General features: G+C 41.9%; 1 protein-coding gene across 2 annotated transcripts in view; it reads left to right on the top strand.

The window, feature by feature from the left end:
* Positions 1 to 3,745: 3,745 nt before the first annotated feature.
* Positions 3,746 to 19,091, top strand: part of LOC124012343 — a 63,852-nt gene continuing 48,506 nt past the window's right edge. For both annotated transcript variants that reach the window (XM_046325847.1, XM_046325846.1), the window contains exons 1-2: positions 3,746 to 4,066; positions 11,314 to 11,425. In XM_046325847.1, coding sequence (XP_046181803.1) covers positions 3,873 to 4,066; positions 11,314 to 11,425 — 306 coding nt within the window. In that variant the 5' untranslated portion in view covers positions 3,746 to 3,872. The remainder of the gene's footprint in view (positions 4,067 to 11,313; positions 11,426 to 19,091) is intronic.

The following is a 19,091-nucleotide window of genomic DNA, read 5'->3' as shown; positions in this document are numbered from 1 at the left end:
AAGCATCCCCACAACATGATACTGCCACTTCCGTGCTTCACGGTTGGGATGGTTTTCTTCAGCTTGCAAGCCTCCCCCTTTTTCCTCCAAACATAACGATGGTCATTATTGCCAAACAGTTCTATTTTTGTTTCATCAGACCAGAGGACATTTTTCCAAAAGGTACGATCGATGTCCCCATGTGCAGTTGCAAACCGTAGTCTGGCTTTTTATGGCGATTTTGGAGCCGTGGCTTCTTCCTTGCTGAGTGGACTTTCAGGTTATGTTGATATAGGACTCGTTTTACTGTGGCTATAGATACTTTTTCACCTGTTTTCTCCAACATCGGTCCTTTGCTGTTGTTCTGGGATTGATTTGCACTTTTCGCACCAAGGTATGATCATCTCCATCCCCAAAGTCTTCATTTCCGAGAGAATCCGGTGTCATCCTCGGAAATCACTGAGGACTGTCGACTCGCCTCCTCCGGAGCCCAAGCAACTCGGCAGGGCTATATTGTCTCCTGCTGATCGCTTACGCAGACTGAATAGCAGTCTGTATTGTGGAGCTCCAGGACATTTCCTATCTACCTGCCCATTAAAAGACCATGCTCATCAGTAGATATGAGTACACTGTTGAGTTGTATGGGGAGTTTCCAAACTCTCACTACTCGTAACCCCCTCTATGCTTCCCTGTTGTGGGGAGACCAGTCCAAATCCATCCTGGTGCTCATTGACTCTGGGGCCAACGAGAGCTTTATGGACACTACCCTGGTGTCGGAGCTGGGTATCTCCAATCATCCCCTTTCCATCCCAATGGACGTCAGAGCACTGGATGGGCAAACTATTGGCAGAGTCACCCACAATACGGTTCCTATCAACCTGAGAGTGTCAGGCAACCACAGTAAGGCTATGCAGTTTCTGCTCCTCGAGTCTCCTATGTACCCATGGTTTTGGGGTTTTCATGGCTCTAGAGGCACAACCCCCTAACCAACTGGGTTACGGGTTCCATCATGGGTTGGAGTCCATTTTGCCATGCACATAGTCTGAAGTCGGCGCAACCTGTCCCGGGACGTTTCCTGGCGGGCTTGGGTAAAGCCTCGGATCTCTCCGCTGTTCCCGCGGAGTACTAGGACTTACAGGAGGTTTTCAACTCTGCCCGCACCACATCTCTTCCTCCGCATTGGCCCTAAAACTGTGCAATCAACCTTCTCACCGGCACCACACCGCCTCGGGGGGTGACATTATTCCCTGTCGGGTCCGGAGACCAAAGCGATGGAGGGGTACATTGAGGACTCCCTCGCTGCAGGGATTATACGTCCAACTGCCACCCCCACCGGTAAAGGGTTCTTCTTTGTGGAGAAGAAAGACAAGACCCTGTATCCGTGTATCAACTACCGGGGCCTTAATGACATTACGGTTCAAAACCGTTACCCGCTACCACTCATCAGCTTGGCTTTTGAGCTTCTCCAACGGGCCATCATCTTCTTGGACCTTCAGAATACATACCATCTGGTTCAGATACGGGAAGGAGGCGAATGGTGGCTATCGGGTACTACGAGTACTTGGTGATGCCGTTTGGACTGACCAAAGCACCTGCAGTGTTCCAGGCCCTGGTCAATGATGTGCTCTGTGACATGTTGAACCAATTTGTGTTTGTCTACCTCGACTACATGCTCATTTATTACCTGCCAGCTCAAGAGAACATCCTCCATGTCCGACAGGTCCTCCAGCATCTCCTGGAGAACCAGCTTTTTTTCGTGAAAGTGGCAAAATTTGAGTTCCATCGCTCCACCATCTCCTTCCTAGGATACATCATCGCTGCATGGAATATTGATGGACCCTGACAAGGTGTGAGTAGTGGTGGATTGGCCTCAACTCACATCCAGAGTTTAGCTGCAACTTTTCCTGGGGTTTGCTAATTTCTACCGTTGTTTCATCTGGGGTTACAGCAACCTTGCTTTCCCCTTTCTGCACTCACCTCTCCCAGGGTTCCGTTCATATGGTCTCCAGCAGCTGATTGGCGTTCTCAGACCTCAAGCAGCGATTGACTACAGCTCCCATCTTAATCTATCCATACCCGTACCGTCTTTTCTTGGTGGAGGTCGACGCCTCAGACGTCAGAGTGGGGGCTGTCCTGTTCCAGCATTCTGCCCCGGACCAGTAGCTGCTACCCTGCGCCTTCCTTTCACATCGACTTAACCCCGCTGAGAGGAAATGTGACGTGGGAAATCAAGAATTACTTGCAGTTAAGATGGCGTTGGTGGAGTGGAGGCACTGGTTAGAAGGGGCAGAACATCAATTCTTGGTGTGGGCGGACCATAAGAACCTGGAATATCTCCTCAGCACCCAGCACCTCAACTCCAGGCAGGCGGAATGGGCCCTGTTATTCACTCGTTTCCATTTCACTATGTCCTACCGCCCGGGGTCCAAGAATGTGAAACCTGACACACTCTCACATCTGTACAGCCCTGCTCTTCCCAGAGCAAGAGGAAGAGGTCAGTGTACCATCTTCCCAGATATTTTCAGTACCTGGAAGAGAGTCCGGGCCACTCTTCTCAAGACCACCTCCAGGTATCGACAACAGGCGGACCGCCAACGGACCCCTGCTTCCCACTACCATCAGTGACCTTCAGGTTGGAAAGTCGCCAAACCCTCCCCTAGCCCGGATGACGCTAGGCCAATTGTGCGCCGCCCTATGGGACTCCCAATCACAGCCTGGGATCGAACCTGGGTCTGTAGTCACGCCTCTAGCACTGAGATGTATTGCCTGAGACCGCTGCACCACTCGGAAGCTAGAAAGATGCTTGAGTTTCCGATTTGGATGACCTTTCAAACCGATTTTCCCAGTCGGAGCTAGTTTATTTCCGAGTTCCCAGTTTTCTTGAGCGTGCTGAAGTCAGAGGTCGGAGATATCCGAGTTCCCAGTTGTCTTGAATGCAGCGGGATCCCCAGATTTTTCCCAGTCGGAGTTTAAAAAATATATTTTTAGCTGTCAGTTGTCTCCCAACGCACGGATATGAGATTAGGCTATCTAGCCAAAAAGCATGTTATATTTGTCCGAAAATCTGGCTATCAGTCGTTTGGCTTTGTTTGTGTCTATTTTAGCGACATGTGCATCTGCATGCATGTGGATTTCCTTAAGATGCTTGGCTAACTCATCGCAAGTGTGAGCTTTGGGACACAAAATCGGGAGTCTGTGTAATGGTTTGAGTTATGGGCCTAATCATATAATTACACATAGAATCCCGGTTAATTCAATACTGTGTGGGCCTCGTCATAAAAAAAAATGAGCGAATGGATTTGAAAACGGGTGGCATAGCCTGAACTCCAAAATTTGATGTGGTTCGATAAAAACACTGAAACGTTGCCAAGGCAGAGATGGGTGGTGGACACCCGAGACGCGCTCGGATGTACAGGCCTACATTCTGGCCTAATAAATAATCACCAATGTCATTAGGCTTTTTGTGTTTTGTGTACCAGGATGTCTCTTTACATTCACCACTGGTTGGAGGCTGGAAATATGATGCCAATGGAAGAAGGTGCGCGGGGGATCCTAGTTAAAGAAGCCCTTTGACGTGATTGTTTGACAATTACAGTACATATACCTTCGTTGACTGGAAACGTGAAGCCGGCTATATTGTGGTAGGGTTATTTTCTGTGAATACCCACCATAACGATGCACAAATCAGAGTCCAATCAATGCACAGACTCCTGACGTGCCCAAAGCTACTCTAGGGCGTGTCACTCACCTGTGTGCGACGGCGCATGCCGGAGAGAAAGTGGAGGGCGAGGATCAGCTGTCCGGTTGATGTCTGCAGGTTCTGAGGACCTTGCAGTGTTTTTCATGTCAAGATTCGTGACAAGTGAAACTTTGAATTTGGTGACTTGCCATTTATGTTTGGAATAGACGTAAAGATGGCGAAAAAGAGTAGATCCAATAAGGTATTCAAAAGCTTGTTTTCTAAAAGCGAAGCCAAATTGACCGTGGAGAAGGAGAAAGATGAACGTGGAGGAAAAAAGTTCAAACTCTTCAAATTCAAGAAAAATACGAAACACGGCAAAGCTGAAGATAAGCAAGTGGACTTCAGGTAGGCAGCTATATGCCAAATACTGGAAAAGTTCCAGGCTTCTTGTTGCAACAATGTGTCTTAGTTTTCTATTTGAACTGATGGTCGTGATACCATTAGAATGTTCTACTGTAGTCCACGGACTTTGAATAGCGCACTTTATTTATGTTGTGCGTGACTTGAAATTAATTCACACACGTTTGTTCTAGTTGTTAATGCATCTCTTAAAGTGGGAACAGTTAAGCTAGTCTAACAATTAGGCAACAAATAGGCTCTCTGATTCAGAAGATACCGTTGCAAAAACAAGATCTACACTACACTGGATGGAAGTAGTAACCTGTATTAAGCATGCATCGAGAATCTGATTGAAACCATACACACACTGCAGGGTGTTACACGCTAGACAGGATGCAAGAGCCACTGCTTCAAACTATGCACGTTGTATGCTCGTCTGAGGGTAGCCCGAACATTGAATATCTATGTTTCTGTCGATCCTACAACATTCTCAGTGGCTTTATTTAGGTATCCAATACGGTGATTAAATTCCTTGACATTCAAGGTATACTAGAGAATGCACGTATGAATGAGCAGCAGATACGTTGGCCCTAATTTACTGGTTGAACATGAGCAAACCGTTGAATCAGTAGCATAGCACATGACATAACAATCATGTGGTTTGTCCTTTTGGAAAGCGGCTGTTGACATCTGATTTTTATAGGCTCCGATACACCAGTTCGCCTTAATTGAAGCGTGAAAAACTATACACCTCAATGCCTGGATCAACAGCAAGAGTAAACTTCTCCTTTTCATAGAATATTTCATTCAAAGGCAGGAGGTTCAAACCAGTAAAACACGAGTTAGAGGTTTATTCAATGTTTGTTTTGGTGTTCGCTTATTCCAGGCTATCAAGGGTAGTTGGCATGTTTGTGACTATTTAGTATAGGGTAGGGTGTCCACCCACCCTTCCCAGCGTGGGTGAAAATGTGCTTTGGTGATGATGTAACTTCCTGAAGTTCTAAAATACAATTTACCAAGACATATATGATTACCATTTAAATCACTGAACACAACATGCACTTATTCATGGTTGTATCTGCCCAAGGCATCTAATTGAGCCAGGTGTCTTAATTCCTTAATGCATACAGCTTTTGCTCATTTGCATAGTTAATCATTTCATTCCAGCATTCACTTCCAGCATTTTAATAAATTTCTTAATTTCCTTCAGTGTTATCATTTACACACTGTCACGATTATTTTGTCTTAGTATGACATAATACATTTTTTAACAAAAAATCCTTGACAGAATAATTATTCTCCTTTAACAAATATATATGTTAAAATATATATATATTTATGAGGCAAGTGAGTTGGGAACAAATCTTTATTTACAATGACGCCAAACCCAGATGACGCTGGCATTCAGCCTGGTTTCGAACCAGGGAGTGTAGTGAAGCATCTTGCACTGAGATGCAGTACCTTAGATCACCGTGCCACTTTGGAGACCTGTGCTTTTTCAGCAGTTCTTACTCTTGCCACTAGATGGCGATTGGACGATTGTTAGGGGTCTGTAATCCCGAAGTTGTTGGATGTTTTTGTGGTTGCTGGTTAGCTAGCAGTTCTCCGCTGTTAGCAGCCAATGGCTAGCATTTTCTTACTGGAAATAAAAAAATAATTGTTCCCATAATACTTTCGAGTCATTATCGAATAATTTAACTTAACAAATCAAGCATTAAACCTAGTAAACAATTCATTTAGACCCAGCGTTTTATTTGAAACAAGGGATTATTTGCTGACGTGATGCAATTTTCCCGATTTTATTATTTTTTTGACCACGTTTTTTTTCTCTTGCCTTTGTTGATTTATTCACCCTAATTCTGGCCATTGGACCATTTGGTTTTCTTAGAGGATTCTCGTCACAATTAACATTATTTTAGTTTTTGATTGGACACCCTATATATAGGGCATTCTAGTTAAATCACCTTTATTTCTTCAATAGGGAGTGGTGAGGGAAAAGGCTCAAGTACACGTCTCCATGAAAATGTAAACTCACTGTCTGAATCTCTTCAATGGTAGATAATCGTTGTAAAAAAAAATACATAAATAAAACTGACATTTATCCCGTATGTCAGAGTGGCTTGGCATGAGAATCTGACTCATAGAACTACATGAAAGACCTTTACGATACCCAGTCAGCATTGCCAAAACCAAACAGGTTACTTCCACACGTGGAGTGTGAACTGAACTTATCGCGAGGTGCTCAGAGCGTTGTGTGACGAGGCAACCTGGCCCCAGCATAACCCCTTTTTGCCAATTTTTAAAGATCAAATCGGCCTTGACCACAACTCGAGACGCGTCCCACTCCGTTCAGTCCTTGTGCATTAGCGTAGCTTATTCACAGCCATCCTTCTTCTAGCCAGAATTTGAGCTACAGTATCTGTATCCGAGGAGGACTGTCTAAGGACTTATTTGTGTCTTAGCTAAGCGAAGGGACACGAAGAGGAACCTGTCATTCCAGATGTCTTTCCTCTGCATTTCCTCTACATGTTATTGTTCCCAGGGGGCATCTATGCTCGTTTTAGTAAAAGTTATAGTAGGATTCAGTTGAAGTGAAGCGAATGATGTATCTGACAATATGTAGCTCGTGAAGTTTATTTGAAACATTTACCGTTTTTAGAAAAAAAATTGTCTGCATATTAAGAATGTGCTGTCCATATCGAGACGTACAAAAACAATTTAATATTATCTTCAATTATTATTCTAATATCTGCCAGATTACAAATTCAGTGTGATATGATTCCTCTCTCTTAGATGTGAGTTTGGGCCTGGATTGTTGAGCGTTATTACTCAGCACAGGTGTCCCCTCCATACATTACACAGTATATACTTTTTGCTCTGTTGGTTTCATGATACATGAAAGCATCAACTGAAACCCAATATGAGAACGGTCATCCTACTTCAGCGTACAGTTTTCTCCACATACGACTTCCTCTATGCTCTCCTCTTCATTTAGCAATGATTTAGCTTCATAGCTAAATCAATAGTGAAAAAACAACACGTCACTTTTTTTTAACCTAATAACAGCGTCTTACCTTCTCCCATCTCTGCATGTTGCGTTACCTTCTATTGTTTATGTTTAGCCTATTGTCAATAGTAGTTTACTCTATAAAATGTGTGTTTTTATAACACTGTATTTATTGAAAAACAACTCAAACGTTGTGCAATAAGGTCTACAGCACCTTTACCAAGGTGTGGCCCAGGTCTCTCACATACTGTACACAATAACTAGGAGCTACACAGGTATGCTTCATCCCTCAGGCTCTGGTTAAAACTCCCTAGACTCTAACAGCACTCCATAATATACATGCATGCTTGCACATGTGGGTCAATGCCAATCTCCCCCTGGTACTAGTTTCAGTTGTCAACCTTCATTAGGCAATTTCCCACATTTTATTTTACAATACAACCTTATTCTAAAATGGATACAATTGTGAGGAAGTGAAAAGTGTTTTTTTTTCATGAAAGAAGTGTCTTGGAGGTACCAAACTTTCTTTAACAATTATGGAGGCCACAGTGTTCTTGGGGACCTTCAATGCTGCAGTCATTTTTTTGTTGTTGTTACCCTTCCCCAGATCTGTGCCTCGACGTAATCCTGTCTCGGAGCTCTATGAACAATTCCTTCGAGCTCATGGCTTGTTTTTTTCCTTCTCTCTAACATGCACTGCCAACTGTGGACAGGTGTGATCCTTTCCAAGTCATGTCCAATAAATGAATGTCCAATCAAGTTGTAGAAACATCTCGATGATGATCAATGGAAACAGGATGCACCTGCGCTCAATTTTGAGTCCCATAGCAAAGGGTCTAAATTTTTATCTAAGTCGGGTATTTCTGTTTTAAATTTTTAGTAAATCTAAAAAACTGTTTTGCTTTTGTCATTTTTGGGGTATTGTGTGTAGATTGATGAGGGAAAAAAAATGTATTTCATCAATTTTAGAATAAGGCTGTAACATAACAAAATTTGGAAAAATCAAAGGGGTCTGAATACTTTCCGAATGCACTGTATGCGCGTGCTTGTATTAACATTTCCACTTGGCATAACTCACCATTCGCGCAGCACTTTGACAATCTCAAATTGAAATTCTGACGAAGAGTCTCTAAAGTGAGCCTTACAGTATATTAAATCATTTGAATAGGAAAAACCAGGTGGCTTGGCTAGCTGTGAATGACAGCCAACATCTCTATGCAAATCCTGCTCTGTTAAAGCACCCTGTCTTGTTGCACTGAGGCGCTCCCTCCCTCCCTCCCTCCCCCTCCCTCCCTCCCTCCCTCCCTCCCTCCCTCCCTCCCTCCCTCCCTCCCTCCCTCCATATATTTCTGCTTGTGAATCTGAAGGAGGCACCTGTCACCTGCTCTTTAGGAATGCCCGGTTGAACTGCATCCAAATCATGTCTTAGATAAGAAGCTGCGTAAGTCTGAGCCTTTTTACATGAAGTCTTTGAAGCCTGACACAAGCAAGACGTTGTGCTTCTGTCCGTGTGTACACATGTCGCTAGTGAAGGATCACGGAAGAGGACGTGACCCGTTTACAATGCATCAGCACTCCTCCCTCTGGGCTAGAGGGACACCATGTTTGTCTTCTCTGTGTGATGATGGATGGACAGAATGATTGACAGGCCGAGCACTTTAGGTGACAGAGTAGAAACCCGGAAGTGAGTTGCTTGGGGTTTGTTTGTGTGTGTAGAAGCCACTGGACTGGTCTGATTCTCTTTTTTATACATATATATATATAGCGCCTGACAGTCTCTCCTAAACAGCAAACTTATACTGTATTTTTAGGGAGTAATGCTGTTCCCCTTGAGGTAAAAATAAGGAAGTTGACAATTTCATTGGATCATCCATCTCACGATCATTCAACCTCACTCCCTTCACATGCGATGCTTCGTCGTGACAAAGAGAGAGCTACGTTTTTCTGTAGCTTCATTTGCTTGCAGCTTACCTCAACCCTTTTTCATTCAGCAAAGTAAAGACATTCTACCTGTGTTGAAAGAGGCTTTTGTGGCGCTCCTTCTTTGGAGAGCTCTGCTGTGATGACAGCTGCTTATGGAGGAGGCCACTCTGTTTACAGCCACACACTGGACCCACTGGCAGCGTTATTGAGGAAGGGGCCATTTGTCATTCACTGTAATAATTGTCAGTAGAAAAGGAAAAAAATGAAACCCGATTCAGAGAGATTGTGCAGTATTGTGTTGATTTTTCTTTTTGCCTGTTAAAGGGACATTTTGTCCCACTTCGGTGTACCTGAAACCTTTCCGTACGAACTCCAACTCCACTTTATAGCGATTGTCAGGGTTTAGATTTTGGTTGGATCCTGCAATCGCACGATATCAAGGTTATCACTTCAGCCTTATGATCCCGATCATTCACCATGCACGGTTTCAAAGACAATGCAGAACTGCAGGGACACCCTTGTTGATGAGATCCTCTGCCTGTGCAGAAGTATCTTTACATGCAGCGTTTCCAAGGAGAACATGCAGTGCTGTTAAGCCTGCTGTGCATTTGGAAATACTCTGCATTCTCTACTTGTCGGATGAATTGATGTATGTACAGCATTAAAATGTTTTGTTTGTGCATTGACGTATGCTTCAGTTGGAATGTGCAGACGCTATTTACTCAAAAGTATGTAACCATGTCCTCAAGTGCTCTAGTGGATATTGAACGATGCTCTCCAACTGTACTTCCAGTTTCTGAGCCAGAACTATGCTGCTGATTTTAAAAACATGTCGGCTTTATTTACTCACTCCTCTTTCATACAGAGAAGTGCCTTTGGTATAGCCTGGTCCTAGATATGTTTCTGGCAAGACAGCACAAACAGACCTGGAACCATGCTACCCTTGATACTTTCGGCAACGCATACAAAACAAATAGTAAGTAGAGAAGTACATTTCCTGAAAGAATTGTGGTGTGCTTGCTAGCTTGATTTAAAGTATGTATGGTTTTTGAAATAAGTAGTGACTGGTTATAGTTTGAAAAGTAGGTATATGGATGGGTTGGTTGGTTGATAGGATCGCCTGAACATGTGGAAGTTGCCTTGGTGTCTCTAGCTTGAACGATAATACTGATCATTACTGTTAGTGGGCTCATTTATTCAAATTTGAATAGTTGTAATGAATAATATTTTGAATCTGTTAGTATTTTTAATGTGTGTAGCTGAAATGGTTTAAAAGCAGTAGCATTTGAAATGGCTGCACTATGTTCATATGATTGGCATTGAATCCATGAAGTTGTATGTAAATGAAAAGTTTTAGAAATGTGAAGTCGGGATAGGTTAAGTCAGAACATTTTTACATTTGTTTTTATTTTATTTTTATTTTTTACATTGCTACCACTGTACTCCTTTTGGTTCTCATTCAAACCTATCTTAATTTATGTGCATTTAAAATGGTTATAGTTCCAAAAGTATAAATAGTACCTAAAGGCTGTATGCAAGCAATATATGTTGAGTCAGTGTGCACATTTCGGCATCGGTTTAGAGTTGATCACCTAAACGCTTCAAGAGGAGTAGCACGGCCAAATGATCCCCCAATCCAAGTCTATGGCCCTTTTATTGTCATTGAAATGCGTGGCAATGGTGGCTCATTTTTAAAAATATGGTTGTAGTACAAAAAGTATAGATGCTATCCAAAACATTTTCTCAAGAATTCTAAGTTGGGACAGTCTGCACAATTTAAACATTTTGTGTTTCTAGCTTATACGGTTACAGTGCTGTTGCGTTTGCTCTAATATGAAAATGTCTGCCCATTGTTAACTGATTAAAGGATAGAGGACTGAAAGAATATATGAAGTGTTTCCATCATCCTGCAGTTGGGTTTAGACTAGAGTTTCTAGCTGGAATAGTTAGAAAGCAGTGTGAATATCTACCTCTCATGGTCGGCATTGACTGATGTAAATATTGCGTATTTTAATTTGTTATATCAGTCTTTGACAAGCATTCTAAACACCCCAACGTTGGATGGTGTTGATAGCATGCCTTAAATGGTGAAAGAGGATTAATTTATTTACATTCTTTTTTTACCATTCAAGTCTATTGACTTGCATTTAGTTTTATGCAAATATGGTTGAAGTACAGAAAGTAGAAATACTTTTCAAACATTTTCTCAAGCAACCTGAATACGGTCAGTCTGCACATTTTTAAAGTTGATTTAGTGTTAAATAGCTCAAGTGGTTTAAGTGCTAGAGCGAGTGGAATATGGATGTGTTTGTGTGTTCACCAGTGCTGCTGAGACCAATGGATCTGGTGGCGATGCCCAGGGGAGGGATGCTGAAGACTGGCCTGATGTTAATCACACCAAGAAGACCAGATCTCTGACTGCTCCCAGGTCAAAGGTCAGTTGGACTCCTTGACCCCCGTCAGTCCTTTTGGAGATAACTGGGAACGTGGCGTGCTCCAGACCTGGGTTCAAATACTCCTTCAATAGCTTTCACATGCATTTCATAGGAAGTGTTTTTTTAAATATTTTTTTATTTGGAAGTAGAGGTATTGGAATATACTGTATTTAGAAATACACTTTGAAAGTATTAGCATGCATTTGAAAATATAAATATTTAAAATACCAATGCATTTGAACCCAGGTCAATTTGTTTTCTTTTCTATTTTTATACCTTTTATTTATACAGGTTTTTCTCATTGAGACAACATCTCTTTTCCAATAGAGACCTGGTCCAATAGCTGCAGGGGGAACAACGTTTCAGACCAAACAACTTACTCACATACACTAACACAACATTAAACAAAACTATAAACACACATACAGTACAACAAAAACATCTGTTTGGTCTTAGTGGTATGTATTTGGAAACAGTTTCAAGTAGTAGGCTATATAAAATATTTTACTTTCCAGTGCTGAGCGATTAACTGACATTTCTTTTTTTATTAGTTATTAAACAACTAATTGACAGACGTCAGATCAATTGCTTGAATTCCATTTAGTTCAGGTTTTTTTTGTGAGCCAATGCCCTGTGCCCTTTTTATCTAGAGAGAAATCAAATAAATCAAGTCAAGAACTATGTGGGATGCTGGGCTGATGGGAGTTGTAGTTTTCATTGAGCAAATATTCAACCTAGTTCAGCGCAGAAACTTGGTAATTAACTACAATGTCCATAATCCTTTGTGGATTTTTCCGGCTCAGACAGAGACGGATCAGAGGATAAGGCGAAGTGAGAGGTTTCGCTCTCACCAAGATCATTCCAAAAACAAGTATGCCTTATCTACTTTGAGATTTAGTCAAATGATTTTGTCAGACAGCTCTGCAGCATACTTAGGCAGGCTAGCAAAATGGGATGACTCAAAACAGTACAGTATGGGCCTCTGGCAGTCTCTATGGGGGTGCCGCAGGGTTCAATTCTTGGGCCGACTCTCTTCTCTGTATACATCAATGATGTCGCTCTTGCTGCTGGTGAGTCTCTGATGCACCTCTACGCCGACGACAACATTCTGTATACTTCTGGCTCTTTTTTGGACACTGTGTTAACTAACCTCCAGAGGAGCTTCAATGCCATACAACTCTCCTTCCGTGGCCTCCAATTGCTCTTAAATACAAGTAAAACTAAATGCATGCTCTTCAACCGATCGCTGCCCGCACCTGCCCGCCCATCCAACATCACTACTCTGGACGGTTCTGACTTAGAATATGTGGACAACTACAAATACCTTGGTGTCTGGTTAGACTGTAAACTCTCCTTCCAGACTCACATCAAACATCTCCAATCCAAAGTTAAATCTAGAATTGGCTTCCTATTTCACAACAAAGTATCCTCCACTCATGCTGCCAAACACCCTCGTAAAACTGACCATCCTACCAATCCTCGACATCGGCGATGTCATTTACAAAATAGCCTCCAATACCCTACTCAATAAATTGGATGCAGTCTATCACAGTGCCATCCATTTTGTCACCAAAGACTCATATACTACCCACCACTGGGACCTGTACACTCTCGTTGGCTGGCCCACACTTCATACTCGTCGCCAAACCCACTGGCTCCAGGTCATCTACAAGACCCTGCTAGGTAAAGTCCCCCCTTATCTCAGCTCGTTGTTCACCATAGCAGCACCCACCTGTAGCACGCGCTCCAGCATGTATAGCTCTCTGGTCACCCCAAAAACCAATTATTCCTTTGGCTGCCTCTCCTTCCAGTTCTCTGCTGCCAATGACTGGAATGAACTACAAAAATCTCTGAAACTGGAAATGCTTATCTCCCTCACTAGCTTTAAGCACCAGCTGTCAGAGCAGCTCACAGATTACTGCACCTGTACATAGCCCATCTATAATTTAGCCCAAACAACTACCTCTTCCCCTACTGTATTTATTTATTGATTTATTTTGCTCCTTTGCACCCCATTATTTCTATCTCTACTTTGCACATTCTTCCACTGCAAATCTACCATTCCAGTGTTTTACTTTCTATATTGTATTTACTTTGCCACCATGGCCTTTTTGTTGCCTTTACCCCCCCTTATCTCACATAATTTGCTCACATTGTATATAGACTTATTTTTCTACTGTATTATTGACTGTATGTTTGTTTTACTCTGTGTTGTTGTATGTGTCGAACTGCTTTGCTTTATCTTGGCCAGGTCGCAATTGTAAATGAGAACTTGTTCTCAACCTGCTTACCTGGTGGGGGAAAAAAAAAAAATATATGGAGAGCACCAAATGTTAGGTGGGCTGGCTGGCTGCTACTGCCTGGACAGAAATGATTACTTTAAGGAATAAAAAATAGTCATCAAATAAAAACAAAGTAATATACACAATTGAAATATTTTATTATTTCATAGTCACTTCCTACTTTTTCTATTGACGTCTACCCAATGTGTACCTGACCGAGACAATGGTATGTGTTTTAGCAATGGAATATTCAACATTTTTGGCTTTGAAATTGCCATTAAAAGCTCTAAAATCATTGTAATGTCATTATTTCATAATGTATTTCATGTTTAAAAAAATGTTCAAACCGAAAACTGTGATTATTTTAAATTATCAAACCCGAACCTAACTTCTAAATCAAATTTTATTGGTTACACACATATTTAGAAGATGTTATTGCGGGTGTAGTGAAATGCTTGTTTCTAGCTCCAACAGTGCAGTAATATCTAACAATTCACAACAATACGCACATCTTAAAGTAAAATAATGGAATTAAGAGAAATATACATATTAGGGCGAGCAATGTCTGAGTGGTATTGACTAAAATACAGTAGAATAGACTACAGTGTATATACATATGAGATGATTAAAGTAGTATGTAAACATTATTAAGGTGACTAGTGTTCCATTATTAAAGTGGACATTTGGTCTCTAATCACACAGTTACAATTCTATAAAGTTTTTTTGTGTGCAATATCTTTCCTTTTCAGCTTTCATGTGTATGGTATCCATTTTAATGTGCTTTACTGTAGTATGACTATAGCTCACTCCTAACTGGTCAGTGTCTGTTTGAGAATGTCTAATCTCATAAGGGCAACTACTGCTTTTGTTGGTGTTAATTTTAATTGAGAAACGGTATTTCTCTTAGTTTTCTCAAGGCTTTTCAGAGCAGGAATATACTCTGGGGCTTATTTTTGTTTGTGTTTGAAAATGCATATTGTCTTTTAAAGTTTAGTGTGTGTGGCCCTTTTTCTAACAGTAGCATGCCAGTCGGTGTCCCCCTCTCCCTCTGGCAGTTCTCAGTGCAAACCATGGCCAAATAGTTTACACCCACCCACGTAGACTCCTCACATTGATCTGTGTAGCACTTATTTAAAAAGGCTTAAGTAACTTGGGTAAACTATGACGTTATCAGGATCTGCTATTCCACACTAGAGGGAGGTTATTTTCAAATAATTTCCTATAAATAGCCTACTTTTTGAAACCATTTTCATACTCGTTTTTCCAAATACAGTATTTCAAATTCCCCTAGGATCAAACAGTGTAAATGCATGGAGTATTTAAATATTTGTATTTGAAAATACAATGTGTATTTCATTTTTTTTTCCAAACATGCCAATACTCTCTACATGTATTTCCAAATATATTCCAATAGTCTAAAAATAAATATCCAAATACTTACTTTGAAATGTCTTTGAAAATAATTCAAATACCCTAAATAGTATTTGAACTCCGGTCTGGTGTAGCATTGCAGCTTAATCCTCTGATGGATTTTGGTTGAATGTACAGTAGGCTATTTCCTGTTGCTAAATTTCTAGACTTGCTCAGAGGGATTAGGGAAAGTTGCCATGCAAACTGCTGATCCAGATCCAGATGTTATTTTATCTACCTTAAGGTTAATGATAGGATTTCAGAGTAGGGTGATCTGTTCCTAGATCTGTGGTTAGGGACAACTTCTACTGCCAGCATTTCAGGGATGGTCGTGACAGTTATGTTTCCATAAACCTGTCCAGTGCTTTTTTTTTTAGGGGTGGGGGGGAGGTAAAATGTATAAAGTCTGCATATAAAATAGATGAGACAATGGTGGGTGAGCTTCCATTGAATACAGTGTTCGATAGAAATGTTGAAGTGTTTACATTCAATTTTCCTAAATGGGTAATAATTGATTAATATTTGCCACATTTGAATAATTCTCATGTGCCAATTTATCTCCATGGTCATACGTGCACTCCTGTAGATCTGAAGTAATTGGATTGTTAAACTTGCCAGGCAACTAGAAAAGCAAGGTGAAGCAATTCATGTATTCTTGAAAGTCTGGACAATCTTCTTTTTTTTTCAAGCAGGAGGGATTTAGAATTAAGTGTGGAGTGGTGCTTAATATTTGTGCAGTGACATCAGGTGTAACGAGTGAGTTGAGAGTCGGGCAGCAAGTTCAGGGAGTGAGTGTTTTAGTTTAAAAACATGAAACAATGAACACGTAACACAAACAACGCACCGATATGAAAACAGAGTCAATAACACCTGAGGAAAGAACCAAGGGGAGTGACAGATATAGGGGAGGTAATTAAGGAGGTGATGGAGTCCAGGTGAGTGTCATGAGGCGCAGGTGCGGGGATAATCAGCAGCCTGATGACCTAGAGGCCGGAGAGGGAGTATACGTGACAGTAACCCCTCCCTGACGCGCGGCTCCCGCCGCAAGACGCCGTCAAAGGGGACGGAACCGGGGATCAGGAGGTGACCGGTCACGACAGCTGATGCTCGAGAACCTGTCGAGTCAGCTGGTGCGCTGGAACCAAACAGATCGTTTAAGCCTGACGATCCGGCTGAAAGCCTGACGATCCGGCTGAGGCAGGGAAGCCTGACGATCTGGTTGAGGCATGAGAACCTGGAGCAGTTCCCGGACCCGACATCATGACTCTGACACAAACAGTTTTATTTATTTTTTAAACACTCCCGGATGCTTCCCTTAGGTGAGGTGTTATTCTGTAACGAGTGCGCTGAGAGTCGGGAAGCAAGTTTAGGGAGTGAGTGTTTTAATAAATAAAAGACAATGAACACGAAACACAAACAACGCACCAACATGAAAACAGACTCAATAACACCTTAGGAAATAACCAATGGGAGTGACAGATATAGGGAAGATAATTAAGGAGGCGATGGAGTCCAGGGGAGTGTCATGAGGCGCAGGTGCGCCAGACGATGGTGACAGGTGTGCGGGATAATCAGCAGCCTGATGACCTAGAGGCCGGAAAGGGAGTATACTTGACATCAGGTGCCCCGCTTACCTTCAAAAGTATTTGTCTATCATCATTTATTAGAAAAACACAGTTTCCATGAAAAAAATTTCAATAAAGAATGTTTGACAAAATAAAAATCCACCCATTCAAACATTTTTGTTTTTGCAATCTTTAGACAATGTCTCATATCTGCCGTTTCCATTGCAACATTACTTTTGTTGAATAAACCTTGGTCAATGGAAACTTGCCTAGTGACACACTATATATACAAAAGTATATGTATTAGTGGATTCGACTAGTTCAGCCACACCTGTTGCTGACAGGTATATTAAAAATATAGAGCACACAGCCATGCAATCTCCATAGACAAGAATTGTCAGTAGAATGGCCTTACTCAAGAGCTCAATTCAACGTGGCACCGTCACATGATGCCAGCTTTCCAACAAGTCAGTTCGTCAAATTTCTGCTCTGTTAAAGCTGCCCTGATCAACTGTAAGTGCTGTTATTGTGAAGTGGAAACATCTCGGAGCGACAACAGCTCAGCCGCAAATTGGTAGGCCACACAAGCTCACAGAATGTGACTGCCAAGTGCTGAAATGCGTAGCGCATAAAAATCGTCTGTCACTACTGAGTTCCAAATGGCGTCTGGACACAACATCAGCACAATAACAGTTCTTCAGGAGCTTTATGAAATGGGTTTCCATGGTCTAGCAGCCACACACAAGCCTAAGATCACCATGTGCAATGCCATGCATTGGCTGGAGTGGTGTAAAGCTCGCTGCCTTTGGACTCTGGAGCAATGAATCACGCTTCACCATCTGGCAGTCTGACGGACAAATCTGGGTTTGGTGGATGCCAGGAGAACCCCACCTGCCCCAATGCATAGTGCCAACTGCAAAGTTTGGTGAAGGAGGAATAATGGTCTGGGGCTGTTTTTCATGTTTCAGGTTAGGCCCCTTTAGTTCCAGAGAAGGAAAATCTTAACGCTACAGCATACAATGGCATTTTAGATGATTCTGTGCTTCCAACTTTGTGGCAACAGTTTGGGTAAGGACCTTTCCTTTTTCAGCATGACAATGCCCCCATGCACAAGGCGAGGTCCATACAGAAATGGTTTGTTGATCGGTGTAGAAGAATTTGACTGGTCTACACAGAGCCCTGACCTCAACCCCATCGAATACCTTTGGGATGAATTGGAACGCCGACTGCGAGCCAAACCTAATTGCCCAACATCAGTGCCCGACCTCACTAATGCTCTTGTGGCTGAATGGAAGCAAGTCCCCACAGCAATGTTCCAGCATCGAGTGGAAAGCCTTCCCAGAAGATTTGAGGCTGTTTATAGCAGCAAAGGGGGGACCAGCTCCATATTAATGCCCATGATTTTAGAATGAGATGTTCGACGAGCAGGTGTCTACATACTTTTGGCCATATAGTGTATAATAGGTTAGTCCTTCCCTTGCCCAATAGAGGGAGCCAGAGTTACCATGCATGAGGTTTGCAGGCACCAAGCATACAATAGGTTTTGTTGTCAGTCATCATCAGTGATTCATTGTTCCTCAGAGAGAGGTTAAACCTCAATTAAATTATGAAAACAAAAAACATATTATATTTCTAGCACATTAGTGAACACTTCTCCAAAGTGTTCTAGAGAGTCTGGAGACATGGGAACTTTTTATATTTGATGTAAACACTGTTTTCTGCTAGTGTTTGTGTGCATGTCTGAAAGCGTGTGGGTGTGTGTGTGTGTGTGTGTGTGAGTGTGTGTGTGTGTGTGTATTGCATTAGACTGAGACTTACCCAGAAAGACTCACAGCTGTAAACAATACCAAAGGGGATGTATTGACTCAGGGGGCTGGATACTTATTTAATCAAGATATTTTAGTGTTCATTATTCTTTTTATATACAAAATGTTTTTTAAAAATCCACTTTGACATTAGAGTATTTTGTGTAGATTGTTGACACAAAAAAAGACAAACCCCACTTTGATTTGACTTTAATACAACAAAATCTGGAAAAAGGCAACGGGTTTGAATACTTTCTGAAGGCAACTCATATGTATAGCCAAGCCAGCTGCTATGGTAACATGGCATAACAACTATCATACATTAGTAGTTATCAAGACAGCATAAACAGATCTGGGACCAGGCTATAACATTTGTACCACCAGCACCCACCACCAGCATCCACCTCGGAGGGGAGGGGCACACAAGTTAAGCTGCTTCTCTGCCAGTCAATCTGACTCTATTACAGTGATGGCAAAATGATTTGCCTCCTTTTAGAAATTGTATTGTTTTTTTCCAAGTAACTATAATGCACTTTAGACTAAATCTTCATCAGAACATTGCAGCTCAGAGAATGTCATTGAGTAGCTAGCAGAACGTTCATTC

This window comes from Oncorhynchus gorbuscha, linkage group LG24, assembly GCF_021184085.1.
Source record: "Oncorhynchus gorbuscha isolate QuinsamMale2020 ecotype Even-year linkage group LG24, OgorEven_v1.0, whole genome shotgun sequence".
Taxonomy (NCBI): Eukaryota; Metazoa; Chordata; class Actinopteri; order Salmoniformes; family Salmonidae; genus Oncorhynchus; species Oncorhynchus gorbuscha.
This window is presented reverse-complemented; position numbering and strand designations above follow the sequence as displayed.